This window comes from Lasioglossum baleicum, chromosome 7 (genome assembly GCF_051020765.1).
Source record: "Lasioglossum baleicum chromosome 7, iyLasBale1, whole genome shotgun sequence".
NCBI lineage: Eukaryota > Metazoa > Arthropoda > Insecta > Hymenoptera > Halictidae > Lasioglossum > Lasioglossum baleicum.
The window spans coordinates 3,918,943-3,939,987 of record NC_134935.1 but is presented as its reverse complement, the minus strand read 5'-3'; the positions used below and the strand labels follow the sequence as shown (position 1 = coordinate 3,939,987).

The 21,045-nt window shown below is 45.8% G+C and overlaps 1 protein-coding gene across 4 annotated transcripts; it reads right to left on the bottom strand.

The window, feature by feature from the left end:
• Positions 1–10,578: 10,578 nt before the first annotated feature.
• Dab (DAB adaptor protein) lies at positions 10,579–20,923 on the bottom strand. Of its 4 annotated transcripts, XM_076428172.1 has the most exons (8): positions 20,273–20,922; positions 19,968–20,068; positions 17,620–17,834; positions 17,342–17,485; positions 16,325–16,477; positions 15,996–16,244; positions 15,657–15,908; positions 10,579–15,355 (listed from the first exon to the last, which is right to left on the bottom strand). In XM_076428172.1, exons 2-8 carry the CDS (start codon positions 19,978–19,980, stop codon positions 11,285–11,287), a joined length of 5,097 nt encoding a protein of 1,698 aa, XP_076284287.1. In that variant the 5' UTR covers positions 19,981–20,068; positions 20,273–20,922; the 3' UTR covers positions 10,579–11,284. The 4 variants fall into 4 exon arrangements, with proteins under 4 accessions (XP_076284287.1, XP_076284284.1, XP_076284286.1 ...); XM_076428169.1 differs by having other exon boundaries at positions 19,968–20,923; XM_076428171.1 differs by having other exon boundaries at positions 10,579–15,256; positions 19,968–20,923.
• Between the last annotated feature and the right edge of the window lie 122 nt (positions 20,924–21,045).

Below are 21,045 nucleotides of genomic sequence, written 5' to 3'. Positions count from 1 at the left end.
TTTAACACATTACCGACCAGTGATTATTGCATAATTTTGAAAAATCTATAGTACATGGCTAAACACTTTTTAATGGAACCTTCAATAGCAACAGCAGTTTTCATTGTGAACTAACAAGTCACCCTCAACAATGTCATCTAATAGTTTCATTTAAGATTGCAATGTAAAAGAAAATTTCTATGCTTTCTTTTGGTACAGCACAATTATTGAAAATCTTATTAATAGGCTTCCGGTAGGTAAAGTGTTAATATAATTTAAAATAATTTTTTACAGACGCAATTATATTAAAATTTTTCTTGAAAATGGTCTAAAAATAGACCGAAACGTTGAAAATTTTGTGGTAATCTGCAAAATTGCTTAGTTCAGTAACACCGGATCGAACCAGTGCGCTGAAATCATCAGTATAATTTATTCAACGAAAAGTTCGACAGATTTACGTTGGACGTTTTACACGTCCTATTACCTTTCTTCTCCCTTCTCGTATAAGCACGAGAAGCGATTTTCCCCGAAACGATAACAGATATCACTTCATTCTTCTCTCGAACTAAATCTATCCATTCGAAAGAACGAAATTGATATCGGCTGCGGTCTCGGAGGAAACGGCACCGACACTTCCCTCGTTCCACCCCCATATCAATCGATAAAAACATGAAATCGCGTAAACGCTGGCAGCGCGGCTCGCTGAAACAAAATCCTTTGTGTTTCAAATCAATAGCGCTTGTCTGAAATCGTCTGAAATCTCCTTGTGCGACCTCGAAAATCAATAATTCGCTCCCCCGGTAACAATCGCACTCGACTTCCGGTAGTTTCCGTTCCCGAAAATAAGAAAAGAAACCGAAGAAACGGCGAAGGGGGAGGGGAACGAGAAACTAATGAAGAGTGCGAGAGCGCGACACGCGGGTTATTTAGGAGGCGACCTCAGGAACCATGGCGGACGACACAATTTCCGCTTCTGAATCGGTGTGTGCCGGCGCGCGGAAACGAGTTCGCTAGTCCCGGGTCCTTGGATTTTCAGCTTCGAAATGGAGAACGATGGGATCCGTGGTATCGCCAACAGAGCGAGCCGGGCTGCACGCATCACGAGTTAACTTCCCTCAGGCAGCTCAAATAGAATCTGTATTACGCCGTGGCAGTACATAGAGCGAGAGAGGATGACAGAGGAGAGAGGAACAGGGAGGGAGAGTGAAATACCGAGCGGGGTAGAGAGAAAGGGGATGTAGAGCTGAACAAGGAAGCGAGAAGGAGAGCAGGATATAATGATAGACAGAATACAATAAAGGGGAGAAAGAGAGACGGCCGATGGAGAGCGAACGAAAGAGAGGACACGATAGGTACAAAGAAGAGGGAATATCACGGGAGAGAGAAGGAGAATAGGGCGAGAAAGAGAGAGACAGATAGGGCGAGAGACAGAGAGAGAGCCCGAGAGAAATGGAGTGGTATAGACGGATGCGTATCTACCTGAGCGCACTATCGGTTCACAGAGCCGAGCAGAGAGCGAATATTGTGTTTACCCATACGCACGGCTTTGCGATGCAAATAATCTGGTATTATTGCACTTACTCCGCGTACCAGCGAACCTCTTCCGTGACTACCAGCCCCGCGCTTTGCTCTGCTTTCTTCCCCTCCGCGTTATATTTATTTACACGATATTCATTGTGTATCGAAACATCCTGTTATTGCTGCTTTTTCCATCGACGATCGCGAGCCAAAGTCTCGCCGACTATCGCATCTCCGAGCTGCTTCGATCGCGATCCCGTGTTTCCCTTGCACGACCCTTCCAACCGATTTCGGTACTTTGTCACGAGGATATTTATCGTTCCGTTGATAAGCAGATTTATTCTATCAAATAATATCCCGCATCTAGTATTTTAAAAACTGCGACACAGAGAAAAAATATTATACTTGTATCTTCCTGCAGGAGAGAAGAAATGTGAACGCTGAAAGGGAAACGGACAGCGTGTGGTCGTACAGAATTTTTAGTGAAAGTGAACCATTTAATAAATAAATTACCGTTCTACCTCTGTTGCGCGCTTGTTCTTCTTACTCAAAATGTAAGCAACAAGATAGAATAACCAAATCAAAGAAACAGAAACATTTTATAAACGATTAGACTGCAAGGTTTATTCGATCATGGGAAAAACTGAGTAGGAGCAATTTGACTAATGGGAATAGAGGATCCTAATTTCTAATTTTCAACTTCAGAAAATGATTAAGGAATGATGGAAATTTCTACTTGACTCCTGTGTCTCGCAATCGATGAAGACAATTTTCATTCTGCATGAAAATCTGCAGTCTAATTACACTGTCCAACAAATTTCTACTTTTTTTCTGTTCCCTAATTACTGTTGGGTCCTTCTTATCGAGTTTTTTGCGCTGATTCCGAATCTGTCCTTAATTTTTCTCCTATGCGCACAGTTTTTGAGGAACATGGCTTTGAAAAAAAAAAACATATTTTTCAACTTTAAACAAATTTTATTGTGATGTTATTATAAAAGATATTGAATTGTTCTTTGCAGCAAAAGATCTTTTATAATATCTTATAATCAATATCTTTTATAATAACATCACAATATTTGTTTAAAGTTGAAAAATATGTTTTTTTTCCAAAGCCATGTTCCTCAAAAACTGTGCATATAGGAGAAAAATTAAGGACAGATTCGGAATCAGCGCAAAAAAACTCTATAAGAAGGACCCAACAGTAATTAGGGAACAAATTTGGTGTTGGACAGTGTTATTAGTAACAAAACTGAATAAAATATGGTAAGATAAGACAAGAAAGTGTTAGAAAGTAACGTGTTCGCCACGAATTATTTTGAATCCCCAGTCTTCTTTTTGGTTCTTTCTTCGGAAAGTGTCAGTGGTATGAAGAATCTAAGGTTCACGGGTTCCCTTCCCTTTCACCTTCATCTCCGATGTCTTTTGCCGATTCAGCGATTACCGCTTTAATCTGAGGTTCCGACTAAGTTAGGTTAGGTCGTCCAAGGGAGAAATAGACGGCGGTATACTCTACTATACATAGAACCCTTAGGCGTTCGCCATTCACTTCGCGAGGGATTGCGGATTCCACGAGTTCCGCTATTCGATTCGATTGCTTCTTATCCTGGACTCGGTCTCTCTCTCTCACTCTCTCTCTCACTCTCTCTCTCTCTCTCTCTGACACGTATTTACCTCTCCTGATTTCTTCCCTCTCGATCTCCTTCGAGCAAATCTCAACCGTGTCCCCTAAAGGTCCTGTACTCATTACACAATTCCTTGAAACATTTTCCTGGTCTACGGTCGCTCAACTTATCGGAGAATATTATCCTACAACCAAATAACTTCCAACGTAAACAGTTAAACAACTCCTTTGTTTGACTGGTTTCTCCACTCAATAAATGGACCACAATTGTGCCGCAGTTATTGCAGTCTTTTGCAAGATTCCTTTCCTTTCTTCTACGTTTATGTATTTGTAATGTTGTAACGGTGCTATTCGACAGAATAGGAATATAAAAAGAACTTGAAGAATGTCTAGTTCATTGAAATCATTAGAGACAAAAGGAACTTTTTACGTGGTTCCTGTTTCTCGCAATTGACGAAGATTAATTTTTATATTTCAGAAAAATCCGCAGTCGAGTAATAAATTTGGAAATATTCTCTGGAGCCAGTCCCTGGAGAGTTCATCCGGAATTACTCCTCGAATCGAAAATAATCCGCAGTCCGGCAACTTAATTAAATCACAGCAGTGAGAATATAAGAAGAAGAATCCGGAAGTTTCGCGACGAACAAGCCCCGGGAGTCGGCTAATTACTCGAAATTAAGATCGCAAACTGATCGCCGTTCCAAAGTCCCTCAACAAGTTCCGCGAAAATGTCTTCGAGTTACATTCCACAGGGGCTGAGTGAAAAGAAACCGCGAAGACGGTCCACGGATCGATCCCGGAGGGAGAAGAATCCGTCGTTTGTGTCGGTTAGCCGCGCTCGGTCCGAGCAGAGGGCGAAGAAAGCGCGAGTAGACCCGAGGAATCGGAAAAGCAAAGGAAAGAAAAGGAGAGAGTGAAAGAGAGAGGGGAAGGAAGCGGCTAAGGGCGGAGTCGGTAAAACGAGAACGATGAAAGTGTTTACGAGCGAAAAAGGGACTGGCTGCGTGGATGACTCGTCGGCTTTCGACGGAAAGCCGGGAAGATTATGCCGCCATCTTGGATGTTGGTAAATATCTCGTGGCAGAAGAGCCCCTGTCGAGTAAGGGATCCAGCCATGGGCGGAGAAGTAAGCTGGCTGCTGTAGCTGTAGCTGCTTCTGCTACTAGATGTTCGACGCTACAGTAGTTGCGCTGTAATCGTCGTAGCCGAAACGGACAGAGTTAGCAAGGAAGTGGAAATCGTCGACGGGAACGAGAGAGACGAAACAGGACGCAAAGAACAGGGGCGGTGGGTGGCTGACAGGGCCCGGGGTAGAGGCTTGTAAAAGGTAAAGAAGTGCGAGAGGTCTTCGGCACACAAGGCGAATATCCCCGCTACAAAGAATACTGTCGGCTTTGCACCTTTTTCCAAGACACCGTTTTTCCCGCCAGTAGCTCTACCTTTTTTCCTCAGCCATCGCCACCACCACCACCACCACCACCGCTACCGCCACCGCCACCACTACCACCATCGTCGTCGACAACGCCGCCTCCATTGCCACCCCACGTCGTTCTTTTCACCTCGCAACGTCCTCCTCGAGAACTCCTCCGAGTGTCTCTGATCCTCTCTTTTCTACGACGAGCCTCCTTCGTTCTTTCTTTACCCGTACCCTCTCCACGGTCTTTTTCTCGCGAGCTCCTCGTCTACGTGGTTAAAGAGAACAGCCATTTACCTACGCGATTCAGAGACGGCAAACTAAAGCTTCCTCCAGGCTGGCGAGCAGCCGTGCCAGATTTTCTCTCTGTGCGACGCGAACACGTAAGCTGGCCGCGCGTTTCCAGCGGAAACCTTCCTCGCGACATCTCGAATTGCTTAACGGAAGAAGGCTCATCTGTCTAGAACGTTGCAAAAATCGATTTTTCTTTCTTTTTACTTTTTCTGACCACTAATCGCACCGCGACCAGTCAAACGACTGGTTGCACATTTTTACCACGTTTTTATTAGCTCGCTTTCTTGTCTGTCTGTCTGCTTGTCTGTTTGTTCGGTACAAATATTGCAATTGATTTTTTTGTTTTATAACAGCTCATATTGATATCAAAACTCTGGGAGTAGTCTGAATAAATTCAATCTTGTAATTTCTGTAAAACAATGTACACTAATCTTATTTTGTGCTCAGCGGTACGGTTAACGTAAAAACACGTGGCTTTGAATATATTTCGACAAATGGATTTCATTTTAATTCCTAAGAATAACGAATTGATGGACGTTTGAAGAACGCAGCTGTCTACATGCATATGTATAACTGATATTCAAAACATTGAACACATTTGTCTCGAAACCTTATTCTATTCTATGGCATGGCTAACGGGACATCTCAAGATCTAGTTGTGCTTGATATGTGGATATTTAGTTAGCGGATGTCGTGAATCACTCTGCTGCAACTATCACTTTTACAGATTGCCATAATTATTACACGAATATGTAGATAAAATTACCGAGCGCGGCGCGGAAGGTTAAATGTGTTTAAATCGTTTCCGTGAAACCACATTGTCCGGAACGATTACCATAATGTCATAAAGATCAATCATCCTTATCTTCGGTGGATGACCCGGCATATTTTAAACTAGAGCTAATTCAGTCAGTCTCTGTGTTTGCAAAATTTAATTTCTGCAAAGTAAAATATCTGCTAATCATTTTACTAGAGCTTTAAAACAGTCTCTCTGATATGTTAAAAACAATGTCTTGATTACGTTACATCTCCCGTGATTAGTAAAAAATAGGAACGAACCGAACCGATTGCTAGTTTTATTAATTTTAAGTTGCTATTTCTTGATATTCTCACAATCTAATGAGATAATGTCTGACACTTGAAAAACACCGTGGAAACGTTACTTTTGAAACAATAAATGGATCGTCGAATGTATGGAACTCGAACTGTCGCAAGCTCGTCGAAATATCGCACGGTCGCGGTCGGTAGACTATATTAATAATAATTTCATTTGACGCGGATCGAAAGCAAGAAGAGGGCCCGACATGCTCGAGACTGCGTTCGCGAGAACACCGGGAGCGAATTTGAAATTCAATTCGATGCAAATGTCCTGACGGGGAAGACACTTATGGCTAACCGGCGAACAAGATCGAGGATTCGTCGCTTAGCGTGCTGTAAACACTTGTCTCTTTTTACCAGGCTTATGAAATATTGATAGGCTTCCGTTGGCGTGCACGCGTGCAACCAAGTTTTACAATGGCTGCCGATGACGGTGACGACGTCGTTTCCGTCGAATGAAAATTCATGCAGAAGGTCTCGTGTCACATTTTCAAACAGTGCGCTTATCGAGAGTACACCAATTTTGCATGCTCGCTCATCGGGCCAGTTAATGACGTAATCAAATTTGAAAGATATTACATTTTACAACTGAAAACATAAAATATCTTTCATTGTCAGTTGTACAATAGAATACGAATAATTATGATAGACGCTTGAATAATTTGAATAATTTGTGCCAGGGACAATGTAGCCGATAAAAAGTACCGGTTCGATTTCTAAGCCTTTTGCTCTTGATGCACTGCGCGACGGATGGTTGTCGCGAAATTGATCGATCCAGTTATTCATTCGATACGTGTGTACGCAATACACAATACATATGTAGGAAGAAACGGATGAACGTGTGTACACCCGTGTATTCACGTATTATGTCCCCTACATTCGCGGTACACATCAAGAAAGGAGAGCAGAACGGGCCAACGATCCCAATTATAAACATTTCTCGTGGCTTTTCAGAGCTACATTCGTCGAAAGAGGGAACCTGTATAGCCGGTGCATTTCATAGTTCACGCACCCTCGGTACACTCTTCACGTTCTCCGACGTACACCGCCTCCATATCGCTCTTGGTCCAAAAGTACTTTTCGTTTTCAAGTGCGTCCGAGCACATGCGGGTTGATTTTCTTCTTTCTCCCCCTTTTTCTCGCTCTCGTTGCGTCACCTTCGGCGCAGTGTTGCGCCGGAGTTGGGTCAACTGCTAGTATAACGGCGCGGCGCGGCGCACAGGGTGGCTGGCAAACCCCCGACCCCTTTTTGCAAAACAAGTGCGTTAAATAAAATGAAATTCAGACGATCGATTCAACCCCTGCTCGTCTAGATCACCGTTTTCCAGCGTGGAACACTGTCGCTCGCGGATCGACGCTAAGCAGATCTTCTCTAGTTTAGACTTTATACGATAATTAAAATATCGAAAGTATTTCTGTTTTATATTCTACGATCCTTCCTCTTTTAAGTACCGTTTTAAATGCCGTTTTTTAATACGAGCGAACATTCAAAAATTGCGACGAGGACAGGCCGGCAAAGGACGTTGGAAAAACCAATGTCCTGTGTACTATGGACGCTTCTAATTAAATTGCTAAGTATTGTGGATTTCTGAAAAATGAACATTTCAAACAGAGACAGTGAACCGGCGCGGCGCGGCAGAGAGAAGCGTTTGAAAAACAGTAGAACGCGAAAACCGATGTATCACCGAAAAAAAGGAAAGTTTGCTTGGCTCAATTTTCCAGAAGCTTGTCCACGGAAACGCGAATTCGCATTAACATCGGCAGTTTACCAATCAATAAACTACAGAGCTGTGTAAATAGCCCGGTGTTTTCTGGGACACCCGAATATCTCGCCGAGCTCGAATAGCTCGGCGCGTTCAAGCCAAAATTGCAAGTGATTTGGAGAGGCGGTCGTTAAACCTGGCCGACACGAGCCGTTGCTGCGTAATCGCGAAAGCAAGGAAAGTATTTAGCCGGTTTACAGGCTCGGGCATAGAGAGGAGGCAGACGGAATGAGAAAACGGGAGAAAAGTGACGTAGGCGGCGCGGCTGTGGGAGGGCAGACGGGGTGCAGAAAGGGGGGGAGAGGGTGCCGCGAGGTGGAGCACGGGGGTGGGGGTGATAATTTGTTAGCATGCGCGCACCCCAAATGCGCGAAATCCCGTCCAAGTGCGGCTCGTGCGCATTGTTTCCTTGTTTGCCAGGTGTTTCGAGTACTTCGGCCGAGTGGGGGCCACGCCATTGTTACGAGAAGTCGCGCAACCGCTCGACAAAGCCGACGATCTAATGCTCTTTTATTGTGCATTGTGCTCGGCCAAATCAAGGAACGGGGAACACGCTAACCAGGGGGTCCGCCCGCTTCGATGCGATAGGGTGAGGTGCCTATGCTGCCGCAGACGTGCCGCGCCGACTCGCAACAAAGACCACGAAGGTCCTTCGTCTTCGCGATACACCCTCTCCTTTTTTTCCACCACTGTTTATTTACGATATCGCGACTTGATCGAATTTCGCAGCCGGACCAGCGTAGCTTAGCTGGCATTTGCAGGAATCAACGTTTATCCAAATGAAAAATCTTTAGCTACGTCTAGATCTAATAGTTTAACAGCTTCCGGACAACAAACAAAACATCGGCGATATCGTTGAAACGATGCTAATCCAATGATAAAACTTTTTTTCTTTTTCGTTATTTTAATTATTTCTTTTTGCTAGAAAGTTTTTCTTCTAGCTCGTCAAATTATTACTGCGAAACCCCTTGATATTATTGCTTCGGCCCTTTATACTTTAGTTATACATACATAGTTATAGCTACTTTGACTAAAGTTTTCAAATTGACTGTCTTGTTTGTCTCGTTTGATCCTCTTAATTTCACATAAATAATCTTAATCGTAAGTAGTACGAATGAAAATTAAAGGGGTGACATGTTTGTTTCAAAAAAAGTTTATTCTGCTCCAACATTTTTAAAGTGAAAATTTATTCGAACCAGTTTCGTTTAGTGTACTGCGACTTTTCGCCTGAATGGGGTAGGATGGGGATTGACGATGTGCAACACATGGAGTAAATGTCACGGTCATAGTAAAAATTACAAGTTCCACGATTACAGCACATTTAAATCGCGAGCGTGTCACGTAGGGGATATAACATAAGTATGTGATACAGATGCGGAACATTTGCAAACATTGCGGACTTCGTTAACACTCTGCTTCCAAGCACTCTGTTTATCATCGTGTTCGAGGATCTTTATACATATTTCCGCTAATCACTTATCTCGAGATGGAAACTTAGATCCTTCGTTTGAAACAGTTTCGTTTAGAAGAAACTAAAGCAATTTTTTAATCATTTATTCGACTGCCTCTACGTAACCTAAAAAAGAAGAAGTAGCTTCTCTGTGAACTTATGCATAAGTGAAACTTGATGATTTCTGCCAGTCGCAGAGCGTGTCTCGGTGCTTTTGTTTTGCAATTGAGTAGGCGTAAATATATATTGCCGAAATCTCGCAAATATTTCTGGAACGGTCGCAATTCATTGATTATTCGTTATATCGATCCCAAGGCTCTTACACTTTTAAACAGAAGCGCTTCAACAAATTCGAAGGAAGAATGAATGTTTTTGTATCAGATGCTCGCGGGTAGCCATTCCCAGCTTATAAGTGATTAAACAGAAATCCATCTCTTCGCAGTAATTAATTGTATTTGTATTCGGACTGTATATTATTGTCAGTACAATTCTGACTAGTTTACAACACAAGCATGGTCGTTATTTAAACGATAGGAAATCATTCATTAAGTACACTCGCCGCGAGACGCGCCGCGCCAATGCGCGTGACTACAATAAATACGGGCTAAAATAAAACGCAACGCAGCGCAACACTGCCGACATAAATATTATAAATAATATAAAATTGTATCGCAGCTTGATTCCATTCTCTATGGACAAACAAACTTCATAGACTAGTTAAATTGACTCTCTCTCCCTCTTCCCCTCCCTTTCGCTCTCACTCTTTCTCATTCTCTCTCCGTTCGACGAGAAAAGTCCAAAGGGAACCGACAATCTCATCCACGTTATCTCCGACAGGGTTCAGATCGAGACGAATGAAAATCATCTCATTGTCAGTCAAAAGTCATACAAAAGTCGTACATATTTTGATTCCTCAACGTTCCAAACGATGACTATCAAATGAGATCGCTCAGGCTTTTCCGATACGAGGTCTTGCAATTAAAAATATCGGGACTTTTCAAAATCATTTATTTCTTTGTTCGCTAACCGGTAAAATGTACATTATACAAACCATAAAAAAGCATGTATGTTTTAGTGTGCAAACATGTAGGAAGAAAATGAAAAATTCATTTCTATTGTTCTTTAAGGTGTCCTAGAATATGTATCATCGCTTGTGCCCGAAAATCTCTCAACAGTTTCATTCGCAACACTCGACGTTCGAGCCTGGTTTCGAATACCCTAACTCCCCTCGACACGACCGGCGCTCATGGAATCTTTACGACGAATTCAAACTAGGTACAAGTGTAACCAATTGTCGTACAAACTGCGCATACATATACATACAGGCTTCCATCGCCGAATTAAATTTACGTTAACACCGATAACATTATGTACAAATTTATTAAAACAATGACTAGCTTCCGTAACCGTGCCACTACCGGCCGCTATCTTGGACAATGATTTTTCCTTAGACTTTAACACGGATCTCTTTATTGGTAAACATTCGAATACAATCGCAAATGAATAGGGAAAGTCTCGCCAGAACATTGTTTCTGGCTGGCAAATTCGATTGCAGGCTCGTGGCCGCTCTTTCCCCACTACCAATGGTATAATATAGTCTTCTCTATCGTTATACACGTTCGCATTAAGATCTCCCAGACAATATCATGTAGCCCGACGCATCAGTTTAATAAGTTACAACATCGATAAAAACCACTCAAGTCGTTGAAACATATTCCACTCTAATCTGTGAACTCCCGTCGTTGTCTCGCACGCTATCATTCAAAAGGAACAAGGTGACTGGTACCTGCACAATATTTTCTGAGACACCCTAACCTTTGAAAATCAACATTAAACTGCGGGGTTATCCTTCGGAAAGCTTCGAACGATCAATTAAACTCGCTCCCACCGGCAAACATTAATAAATCTCTGAGACTCGTCGAATAAGCTTCTCGAATTACTTGTGGCAAGTAAATGGTAGATCATCGAAACCTGAACGCGTCGCGCGTCGTTCAACAGAAAGTGACAAGTTCCATTTGATAAAAATGGCGCTCGACATTGGCTCGAGCCCGGTTCGAACGGGAACGCAACGTAGACGAAAAAGACGAAAGTCGCCTCTGTCCAGCACCGAGTCAAAAATACGATTCGGTCACCCTAAACGCAGCGCATCAATTGAAGAACTCGTCGTCGTCGAAAGGGTCGTTCTCCCTGACGAATATATTCACTGACTCGGACTTCCTGATGTACTGGTCCGTCCTGGACTTGTTGTTGTTATTGTTATTGTTGTTTCCGGCACTGTACTTGCCCTGCCGACTGTGATTCTTGAGTGGCAGCGTGGTGGCCCGATGATCGGGCACGTTGTCCTCCAGCTCGGACTTGAACGCGAATGCGTCGTCGTCGTATCTGAGGTCTCCGTTGAAGAACGAGTCCCGACCGCTGTCCTCCGTCGCAAAACCGTCGGCTACCTGATGGGTGTCCTTGTTGTCGCAAGGGAGCTCTTCGGGAGTCGCCTTCAGATCGGAAGGTAGCCTCTGCCTGTCGGACGCGTCGCTGGAAGCGCTCGCCGTGGGCGTCAGATCGTCCTCGAAGTAGCTGGACCGTTTGCCGTAGTCTCTTTGTATCTCCTTTCTGGGCAGATCCTTCGCGTACCTCTTGCTGGAAGAAGAAGGGCTGGGTGGCGGTGGTTTCTGCTCATTCATGTCCGAACGGATCCGCGGCTCGATCACAGCCAGAGATTCAACGGCGGACGGGTCCACGTGCTCCACGCTCTGCGCGAAATCGTCCTCGAATGGACTCTGAGTCTTGGCGTGCGGCTGTCGGGGTTTGTGTCTCGGTATTCTCTTGCGATGAAGACTCTCGCTCTTTGTCTCGGGTCCCTCCGACCAATACGGTCTCTCTGCCCAGCTGTCGTACTCCTGATCGCTGCCCCAGTAACTCTCGCGGCTTCTCGAGCGTTGCGATGGACGTAAATAAGGATCGGAGTCGTTGTCGCTGCACTCGGATCGTGAGGTGCCGAACTTGGTGCGTGACTCGGCGTACACTATGTCGGCGTTGCGACCCTCGTTAGCGCTGTTCGGTCGCTTCGGCCAGTGTCGCTTCCTGCCGGATGGATTGTATCTCGGAGAATCGTCCCCGGGTCGATCGGAACCGTACTCCTCGTCCCAAGTGTCCGGATAGTCGTGCGGTCTTTCCCTGCCTTCTCGATAGTAGTAGTAGCTCTCCCTCGTGGGATAATCCGCGTCGGGCGGACCCGGTGTCCTCCTGTTCCAGAATCTGGCGTCATCTTCCCACCTTCTTCTCTCGCACTTTCTCCTGTACCATCTGTCCTCCTCGTGATAACCCATGCTCTCTTGACTCCCGAACCTATCCTCCTCGTTCCACAGCGCCAGCTTCCTTTTCCTCTCCTCATCGTAGAACGGTTCGTGCGACCAGTTCCACCGCTGCGGCTGTGTTCTGCACTTCCAGTGAGCCTCGTACTGATCCTCTTCGTCCTTGTACGGCATCTTGCGGTGAGGATAGCGTCTCAGTTCTTCCTCCCACTGGCCCTCGTCGTGCCAGGACGAAGGATCGCGCGGCCTATGACTGGGATTCTTCAGCCACGCTGCATCGCGGGGCTTCTTCGCCATCCTCTCGCGAAAGCTTCTGTCCCTCTTGCTAGCGGACGTGGGTCCGGTTTCTTCGTAGAAAGGTCTCTCGCCGAACGCTGGAACGTTGAATCGCGGCGGATGACCGCTCCAGAATCTACCGTCGCCTCGAGTCCTCCCGTTGCTTTCCTCGCTCTCCTCCTCGTCCTTCCATTCGTTGTCGCTGTCGCCAGATGGTCGGTAGACTCCCTTGAACGAGGATTCCTTGTGGAACTCCTTGCCATCGGGAGACCACGGCGACGTACTGGTAATCGATTGGGGACCCTCGCACGGTGGTCTCTCGGTAGCGAATAGACCAGTGTCGAATTTTGCCCAGTTCCCGTCGTCCTTGCTGTCGTCCCTCTCCTGCTTCAACTCGCTGAAAGGACAGAAAATATCTTGCGCGTTTAAAGGCTTAGTTCCTTTCACTGCGGGTGTACCAGTACTCAACATCTTGATCTCCTCGAAAATGTCCATCGCCATTGGTTTCGAGTCATCCTCTGTCTTCGGCTGTTTCTTCGGACTGGACGACGAAGGCGGCGTATCGGAGAACAGATTTAGCAGCTCCACCTCGGCTATGCCTTTCGACTGGATCGAAGATGGGATCACAGGGGACACGCAACTCGAATTCGACGCCTCCTCTTCGGTCTGTTTAGGCAACGGCTCTGGCTCGCCTATGATCTCGCGCAACGCAGCGTACCTGTCGCTAGACGTCGATACCGAGGATTTCACTTCCGCTTTCTCTGTCAACGATCCGTTCTCCTCCGCGTTGCTTTCCACAGGTTTATCCGAGTCTTCGTTCGCTTCGCTAGTCTTCTCCGGTTCCTCCACATCGGTTATCGAATTTCTTCTTTCTGACTCTTCTTCGGCCTCGGCGGTTGCCTGTTTCGACAGAAAGTCTGCTACAGTCTCCGTTTCGGTGATCGAGGTCCTAACTTTGCCTTCGGCTTCCACGGACTGGGTCTTCTCGCTCGTCAGGCTGGAAGATGATTCGTTCTCTTCGGCTTTCACATTGCCGGAATCGTCCTTCGCCAAATCCTCGTTGCTCGGTGGCAGTTTCACCGTCAGGTTCACCAGAGAAGCCAATGACTCCGTTTTGCTCTCGTCGTCCTGCTGCGACTCGGTACTGTCAAACGTTTCCTTCATCGCGTCAGATATTTCTTCTTCCACGCTGTTCTTCATTATGTTCTCTTCGTTCTTCTCCATCTGTTCCAGCTCCAGTAACTCCCTGAATACCGCGTACTTGTCGTAAGTGACATCGTATTTGGTTTCCTGCTCGTTCGACTGAACGAAACTCTGACCTTCCGTGTAACGTCTCGGCTGATCGGATTGCGTCGTCGCGGACTCTTGCGCGACAGGGGTAGCATCCCTGCTTCCGTTCGCGTGAGCTTCCTTAGCCGAAAGGATAGCTAGACACTCGGTTAGCTGTTGAAGCGTCAGACTGGTCAGCTCTTGAACGGTCAACCCGAGACTGTTGGCCAATTCGTTCAGGTTAGACGACGTCAACTGGCTCAGAGTTATGTCCAACGAAGGCTTCGCCTTCTTCGTGGAGGCGGACGTGTTCGTCGAAGTAAAAAACGTAGACAGATTCGTAGTAGGTACCATAGAGCTGAACGAATCCTCGAAAGTCGGCGTGGTCATCGAACCGATTAAATCCGACTTGCTGGGAACGGGAGGACTGAAATTGTCATCGAACTGCCCCTTCGTATCTTTCGTTGGACTTTTGTTCCTTTCGTTGGCTGCTATGGGCGTGGGTTGCTCTCGTTCAGGGAAATCGTAATGGAAGTAGCCTTCGGTGTGCGGTGGCCTCGGCGGAGGTTTCATGGCACCCCTAACTCCCTGCTTCTTCGGGGGCAATGGCGGCGGATTGATCAAGATGTTGGCGACCCCTCGAGGCGGTGGTTCAGGTACAAGTTCCAGCTCCGCGGAAGAGCTGGACAGTCGTGAGTTCGCGTCGGAGGAGCACGATTTCAAGGGGGACGCTGGTGATTCGCTGGTCGCAGAGAAATCTACTGGGAACGGCTTGTCTATAGACTGGGATTTGTTATTCGGTAAATCAATGTCGAACTCTTTTCTGCGCGCCGATTTAATGGGACTAGAAAGTTGGACTAAACCGTGCATGGACTCCGTAGAGTCCTTATCCATCCTACTGAGCAACGAAGCGGCCCCAATGGTGGACGACACGGTTGAAACCGCCGGAGACTTTGATGCGGATCCGTCCTCGGGGGGCAAAGCAACTGCGAGCGGCTGATGATGAGCCTGCTTCGCAGCAGTTTCCGACCTCCGCGATGAATCGGATCGTGTACATACTGGTTGGCCCGCCTCGCCGTCGTCGAATCGATCGAAGTTCGCAAAGTTATCGTCATCGAACTGATTGTCCTTCGACGTCAAATCGTTTCGTACCTGTTGCACAGTTTCCAGCGAATCCGAGACGGTGCTAAAGTTGGCCGGGAACGTGTCTGTCGAGCTGGTCGGTACTAGGTCCTTCAGCACTTTCTTCGGAGGATTCTTCAAGTGCTGGAAGAAGTCCTTCTTATCCACATATGGTTTTAACAGACCGGTTCCTAGGGGATCTAACTCTGTGAAGACGTCTATTTGGGGACTTTTAGTCTGGGACTGTAACAAATTAAGTATTCGAATTGCAGGATAAGCAGATGGATGGTTATTAAGTTATCTTCATTCATAAATGTAGTTCAGTCTGATAAACTGATGAAATAACGTCGAGATCTAAAATTAAAGGTATTTAAAGGTAAGGAGAATACAACGTGTAAATTTGCGTTTGGAGAATAAAAACCATTTTGAAGGTTAAGGGATCCTAAAATACATGGTTAAATCTAACTTAGCAATGAAAGCATAGGGAACCAAATCCTAGACTAAATACGTTTACAGGACTTAACGTAACAGCTACAGTATTTACCTCCTCCAGATCCTTTTTGATCGGTGTGCTCTTCGCCGAACTTGTCAGCTCGTTATCGCTAAACAAATTCTCTGTTTCCTTGTCAAACCATTGTACAGAACTTTGAAATGGCGGCGTCTTAGTTGGCACTGTCGCCGCTGGACTGGACGTAACCGATGACTGAGGACCGGGAACAGTTTGTTGTCGATCTAAATGTCCTCTTTTGGAGCCCGACGGAGGCGGTGGCAGAATTGGTCGCACAGTGTCTTCCAACTATAAATGTTATTTCAAATAGGTTACACCAAGATAATTATTAACAGGTAGAAAGTAAGCGATCAAAGCGTTTCGAACGACACGCACTTTCATTGTTGCGAATGAATCTCCAAACGGATCAGCTTCGAAGATGCTATCGCCGGATGTTGGTTGGTTTTCGGGAGTAATTTTGTCCATATGGTGGATTCCCTGCTGAAGGGAATTTAATTCAAACTGCAAATCTAACAAATCCGCTATTACACCACTTTGCGACTCGTTTCGTCTGTCGGATTGTTTATCCAAATCCGAATTCGCGTTCTTCGTTCGATGAAGGGATGTTTCGCTACCCGCTGCACCCTAACGGGAACACAAGTATATTAATTATTTATTTGTGTTCCTTGATAAATCAACAATAATACATATCTTGATATATTTACTTTTGTATCTGGAGTTGGTTCGACGAAGATACCGCTAGTGTGAAACTTAATAACGCTTATGGCATTCTGTTCCAAGTGCTGCTTCGTCAGCTCGACTTCTTTCTTTTTCAGTTCGAAAACCACTTGGAACAAGTCTCTCATGGCGATCACCACCTGCGTAACATCGCGATGCATGTGTGAAGAAACTAGACATTACAGTTCGCAGATCACAAATCTCGTGGTCTAATAACAATAAATATTGCGAGCAAACGCAAGCGTTATTTAAAAGTAGATCAAAATCATCGAACACCGATTTCATGAAACAATATTATTAGAATACTCGACGACAGCCTCCAATTTCTGAAAATGATTTCGAACGCGTTGTGTTCTATGCACTTCAGAAGAACGTTCTGAAAAAAAGGGAGACAGAGGGAGTTGAACTCGAAGATATCACAGTCCCTTTGAACGAGCACGAAGGGAATCGTGTATAATCGAACAACAATCTCCCGCGGCGTATCGTTGGAGTGCTAGGCCGAATCGTATAATGGAATTATTTACATGCCCCTCCGGAATTACCGAGCCGGCGAGGTCGATATTGCTCCTCAGGATTGGACAAATATCATTTTAGACCCCCCTGCTTCGCTAGGGCGAATCGTTCACGATAAATGACACGCTTCAACCGCGTTTACGAATCGTATTCCCGCCCGAACGGATCCTCCTATCAAATTAAACCTTGCCAGCTTATATGTATACCCAATGCTTCTCAAAGGCGGTATTCAAATTACGAAAGACTGCACATTTCTTCATTTCACATTTACACTTGTGCGCAATAATTATACCTCTGTTTCCGATTTATTATTTGACTGTACAACGCGCTTCTTACAATTTTTATTTTGCACTAAAAATTGTCTAAAATAAGTAACCTTTATTTAGAGGTAGAACAATTTCCCATTTTAAGTGTAAAAACCGAATCGATTTGCGCCGAAGTTCAAAGACGAGGCCATGGAAATATCTGTTCCACTATTGTGTAAATCTTACTTGGCTCGCTGCTTTATCCGTCTTGATGCCAAAGAAACGATGCCCAGTGTCCGGTGACCCAAAAATATATCCGAACGCTCTCGAGTCACTCATGTCCTGAGCGATGAACGATATCTTATGTACAGGATGATGATAAAGACAGTCCTGGAAAAGAATATAGCATTTAAACTAATATCGACAAAATGATGACGGTAATGCACGCGATTATAAATAATGCACTGTACACAATTGTCAAAATGATTGCCTAAGTAATCACCAGGAAGAGAAAGGATTCTTACCCCCGACTTTTCGTCCCGCAAGCGTAGTCCATCGATGCTGACCTGAACGGAGATTCGTTGTTTGTGTTCACCGGCAGCACGAATTGCCATCTTCAGATCCGCCAAAGCTGCTTGGCACATCCGGTCCCCGCGCGCTTCCGATACTTCCAATATGCCAATCAGCTTTGCCTTGAACGACACACCCTCCCCAAGAAATCGGGTTCGTTCGTTCTTGACTGCAAGGAAAGCCGATTTTCGTTTCGTTTGTTGTTGCTATCATGTCGAGAAATTTCCGTGTTCGCCGCTAGATCAAATACACGTGTAAGCACGTCAAACTATTTTATCTGCCGGAACAGCATTCACAATGTACTGTGCTCCGACGTCGCGACGCGCGACGGTCTCCTAGCCGCTGTACCAGTAAGATTTTCCAATTATGTTAGACATTCTAATTAGACGCTAATTTCTGAGAGACCCAAAGAAGAAAAAGAACGAAACGAAGACATAGGTCCTTATTGTTTCCAACTAGAAGAGATTGTGCGAAAATAATTCATGTTATTGTCCAAAACGGCCGGATACTTTTAAGAAGATACTTCTTTTCACAAAAGTATTCGTGTCGTTTTATCAATAAAATTACAAAGCGCTGCAGAAGCATAGCGAACATCGCAGAACTGAGTTTTCAAAGGACTCCCCTCTCGACGCGCCGCGCCGCGAAGAACAAATCGTGCGGCAACAGGAACGTGAAATCTGTCGCGGTAGATGCTCGCTTTAATAACCCCACATGTGGCCTCGTTCAAGCTCACGCAAAGTAGAACCGATCGGCGCGCGCGAAGGTATTGAATTAACGGATTCGAAGCTGCAGGGGTTCGAGCTGATCTGCCCGGCGATCGTTTCAAACTCGAACCAATTCAACGAATACATGTATTGATCGGTCATACGATCAATTTGATCTCGTCAAAACGCGGAGCGAGATTCGTCGAGTGTGCACCAGACAAGCAATTTATTTTCTTCTTCGCTACCCTAGCCCCAGCCAAATCGGTAACGAAACAAATTGAATTTTTACCCGAAAGAGATTGGTATTGGGAGTTTTGGACGATCGAAATTTGAATACAGGTATCGACTCTCTGACCGATTCTTTGACCCGGTGTCGTCCGACAGCACCGACCGTCGCGGGCCTTTGTCTTTCCACGGACAATTTGTCGGAAACTCCCTTGTCTGCAGCTTTTTTGCGCAGACTTTTTACGACCCTCGCGACTTTAATAATCACGACCACACCGGCACATTTGTTTGAACGTCCTCGTGCGACTCGAGTGGAGAACGCCAACTGTCGATACTTCAGACTTTATCCGGATAACCAATTCATGCCCCCTCTACCCGCCTTTTTCTCCACCATTGCCGGTCACCTTTGTACCAGCTTTCTCCTTCGCACACATCTTCCTTTGCCAAGTCTCCTGGCACACGAGACTTTTATTGCCCTCGCTCTGTCATAACAATCGCTCTTGCATCGAGCATCGCCAGCGTAAAACAATGGGTCGATGTCGATAGAATACGAGGATTTTGGCGGCTGGATTAGAAGTATCCCTAAGTACCCTCCAAATAACCCCACGCAAACACAAGAGTATGTAGGGTGCAGTCTTTTTCCCGATGTTTCAAGATCTGGTGAACCAGTTAACGACGTGCCATTTTCCTGTTCGAAAAAAGAGTATTTTTGCACAAGTACGATTAAATCTTGCTCCAAACATAAGCGACAGGACTTGACCGTCAAACCCCATAAAATATCTGTGTTTAACGCTGAACCTACCAGCGCCGGTCAAAATTATGTAAACCTACCACCATCGGAAATAATGAGCATGATTTCATGAGATACGATTGTATAGATTCGATATCTTTAGTAGAGCACGTAACGTATTACAATAGGAGTCGCACAAAGAAAAAGAATTTCAAGTAAAACTCCTTTTCATATTCGCAAAACTGCATGTCAACGATTTTGAAATATTGTACAAGGAAAATTACTGGTCAGTAAAAAGTCTATCCGGTATCTGCATCGTAAAGCCTGGGATATATTCACGCCTATTTGCAAGAAAGTAGTACAATCTGAAATTAATATCCGTCGAAGTGATTAGCGTGTCCATCTGCCGGTGAATCCGTGAACGAGCGCGGACGCATCGGCGCAGTCGATAACGTCGAATTGCAACGAAAGCTCGCGCGAAAATCGCGACTCGACACTGTTGTCTCTCTCTCTCTTTCTCTTTCTCTCTCTCTCTCACTCTCTCTCTCTCTCTCCCTCTCTTTCGAGGAAAAAAAGCTCGACAGTTTCCGTGAATCGTAACCGAACAATAGAATTCATGCAACTATACAGTACATTATACTACCATTACGTGTCATCTTAATCCGCCTGATTCGAATCGAGCGACTGTCGTCTTTCTCCCTCTTAAAGAAGGGAAGCCATATTCCAAAGCTCCCTTTGACCGATCTGCAGGGTGATATCACGGACGTCATGCTTGAGAAACATTGATAAAAACGCACGAAGCAAGGGCAAAGCCACCAGTCGCGGCACGAAAACGTTGATTCGAATCACAACGATCCCACTAAACCACAAGGCAACGTCGACGCGATGCACGTTCCCCGACGTTTCCATGAATATTGTGCAATTCGTAGGGGGTGGGTTTTTACTCACACTTGCACGGACTGTTTTTCTTCCGTAAGGTCTGCATCGATAGTTCCGTGTAGGCGACGAGAGAGTATCGGAACACAGCGGAGAAAATATTACCGATCTTCTCTCTCGGCGCACCCTCGGCCGCCGCACTATCGTGGATAGAATTCTCTCAACACAGGCACATGTCGCTCACACTTGTCTTTCTCCCTTGCCTCTATCTTCGTCGCCCCTTGCGCTACTATCTTTCCTCTTCTACTCCCTCTCGCTCTCGCTCTCCCTCTCTCTTCTTGTCTCTCTCCCACTCTCTCTCTCTCTCACTCTTTTTCACCCGCGGCCTATCTCGTGGCTGTTCGGCTCTTGTCCTGTCCAGCCGTTACTCTTTCGCTACTCCCTCTGCTGTCTCCCTCGTTTCGCGTATTTCCACGGACGTACCGGACTCGCCGCGTTTCACACGCGGTCGGTACCTTTCGTTCCGCAAACGCAAACGCGAACGCAACCGCGACCGCACGCTCTTCACGCAAACGACGAAGGGAAAATCGAAGTCGCGGGGGCACACGGTTCCGGGGATCTGGTCCTCGCGATAGAGAAGCGCGACGTGAAAATACGAAGGAAGAAACGGTCGCCTCTGTCGGCACGGGTCATCCATGTTAGCCTCTCTTATTGATCAATAATATACACCATCTAGTACGCGGCGTTGTCGCTTCGGGGCCGCAGGGAACATTTCCCGTTTCGCGCGCGCTTTTCCTCTAGCCATTCTCGTGTCCCGTTCGAAACCCTCCACACCGGCGTCTATC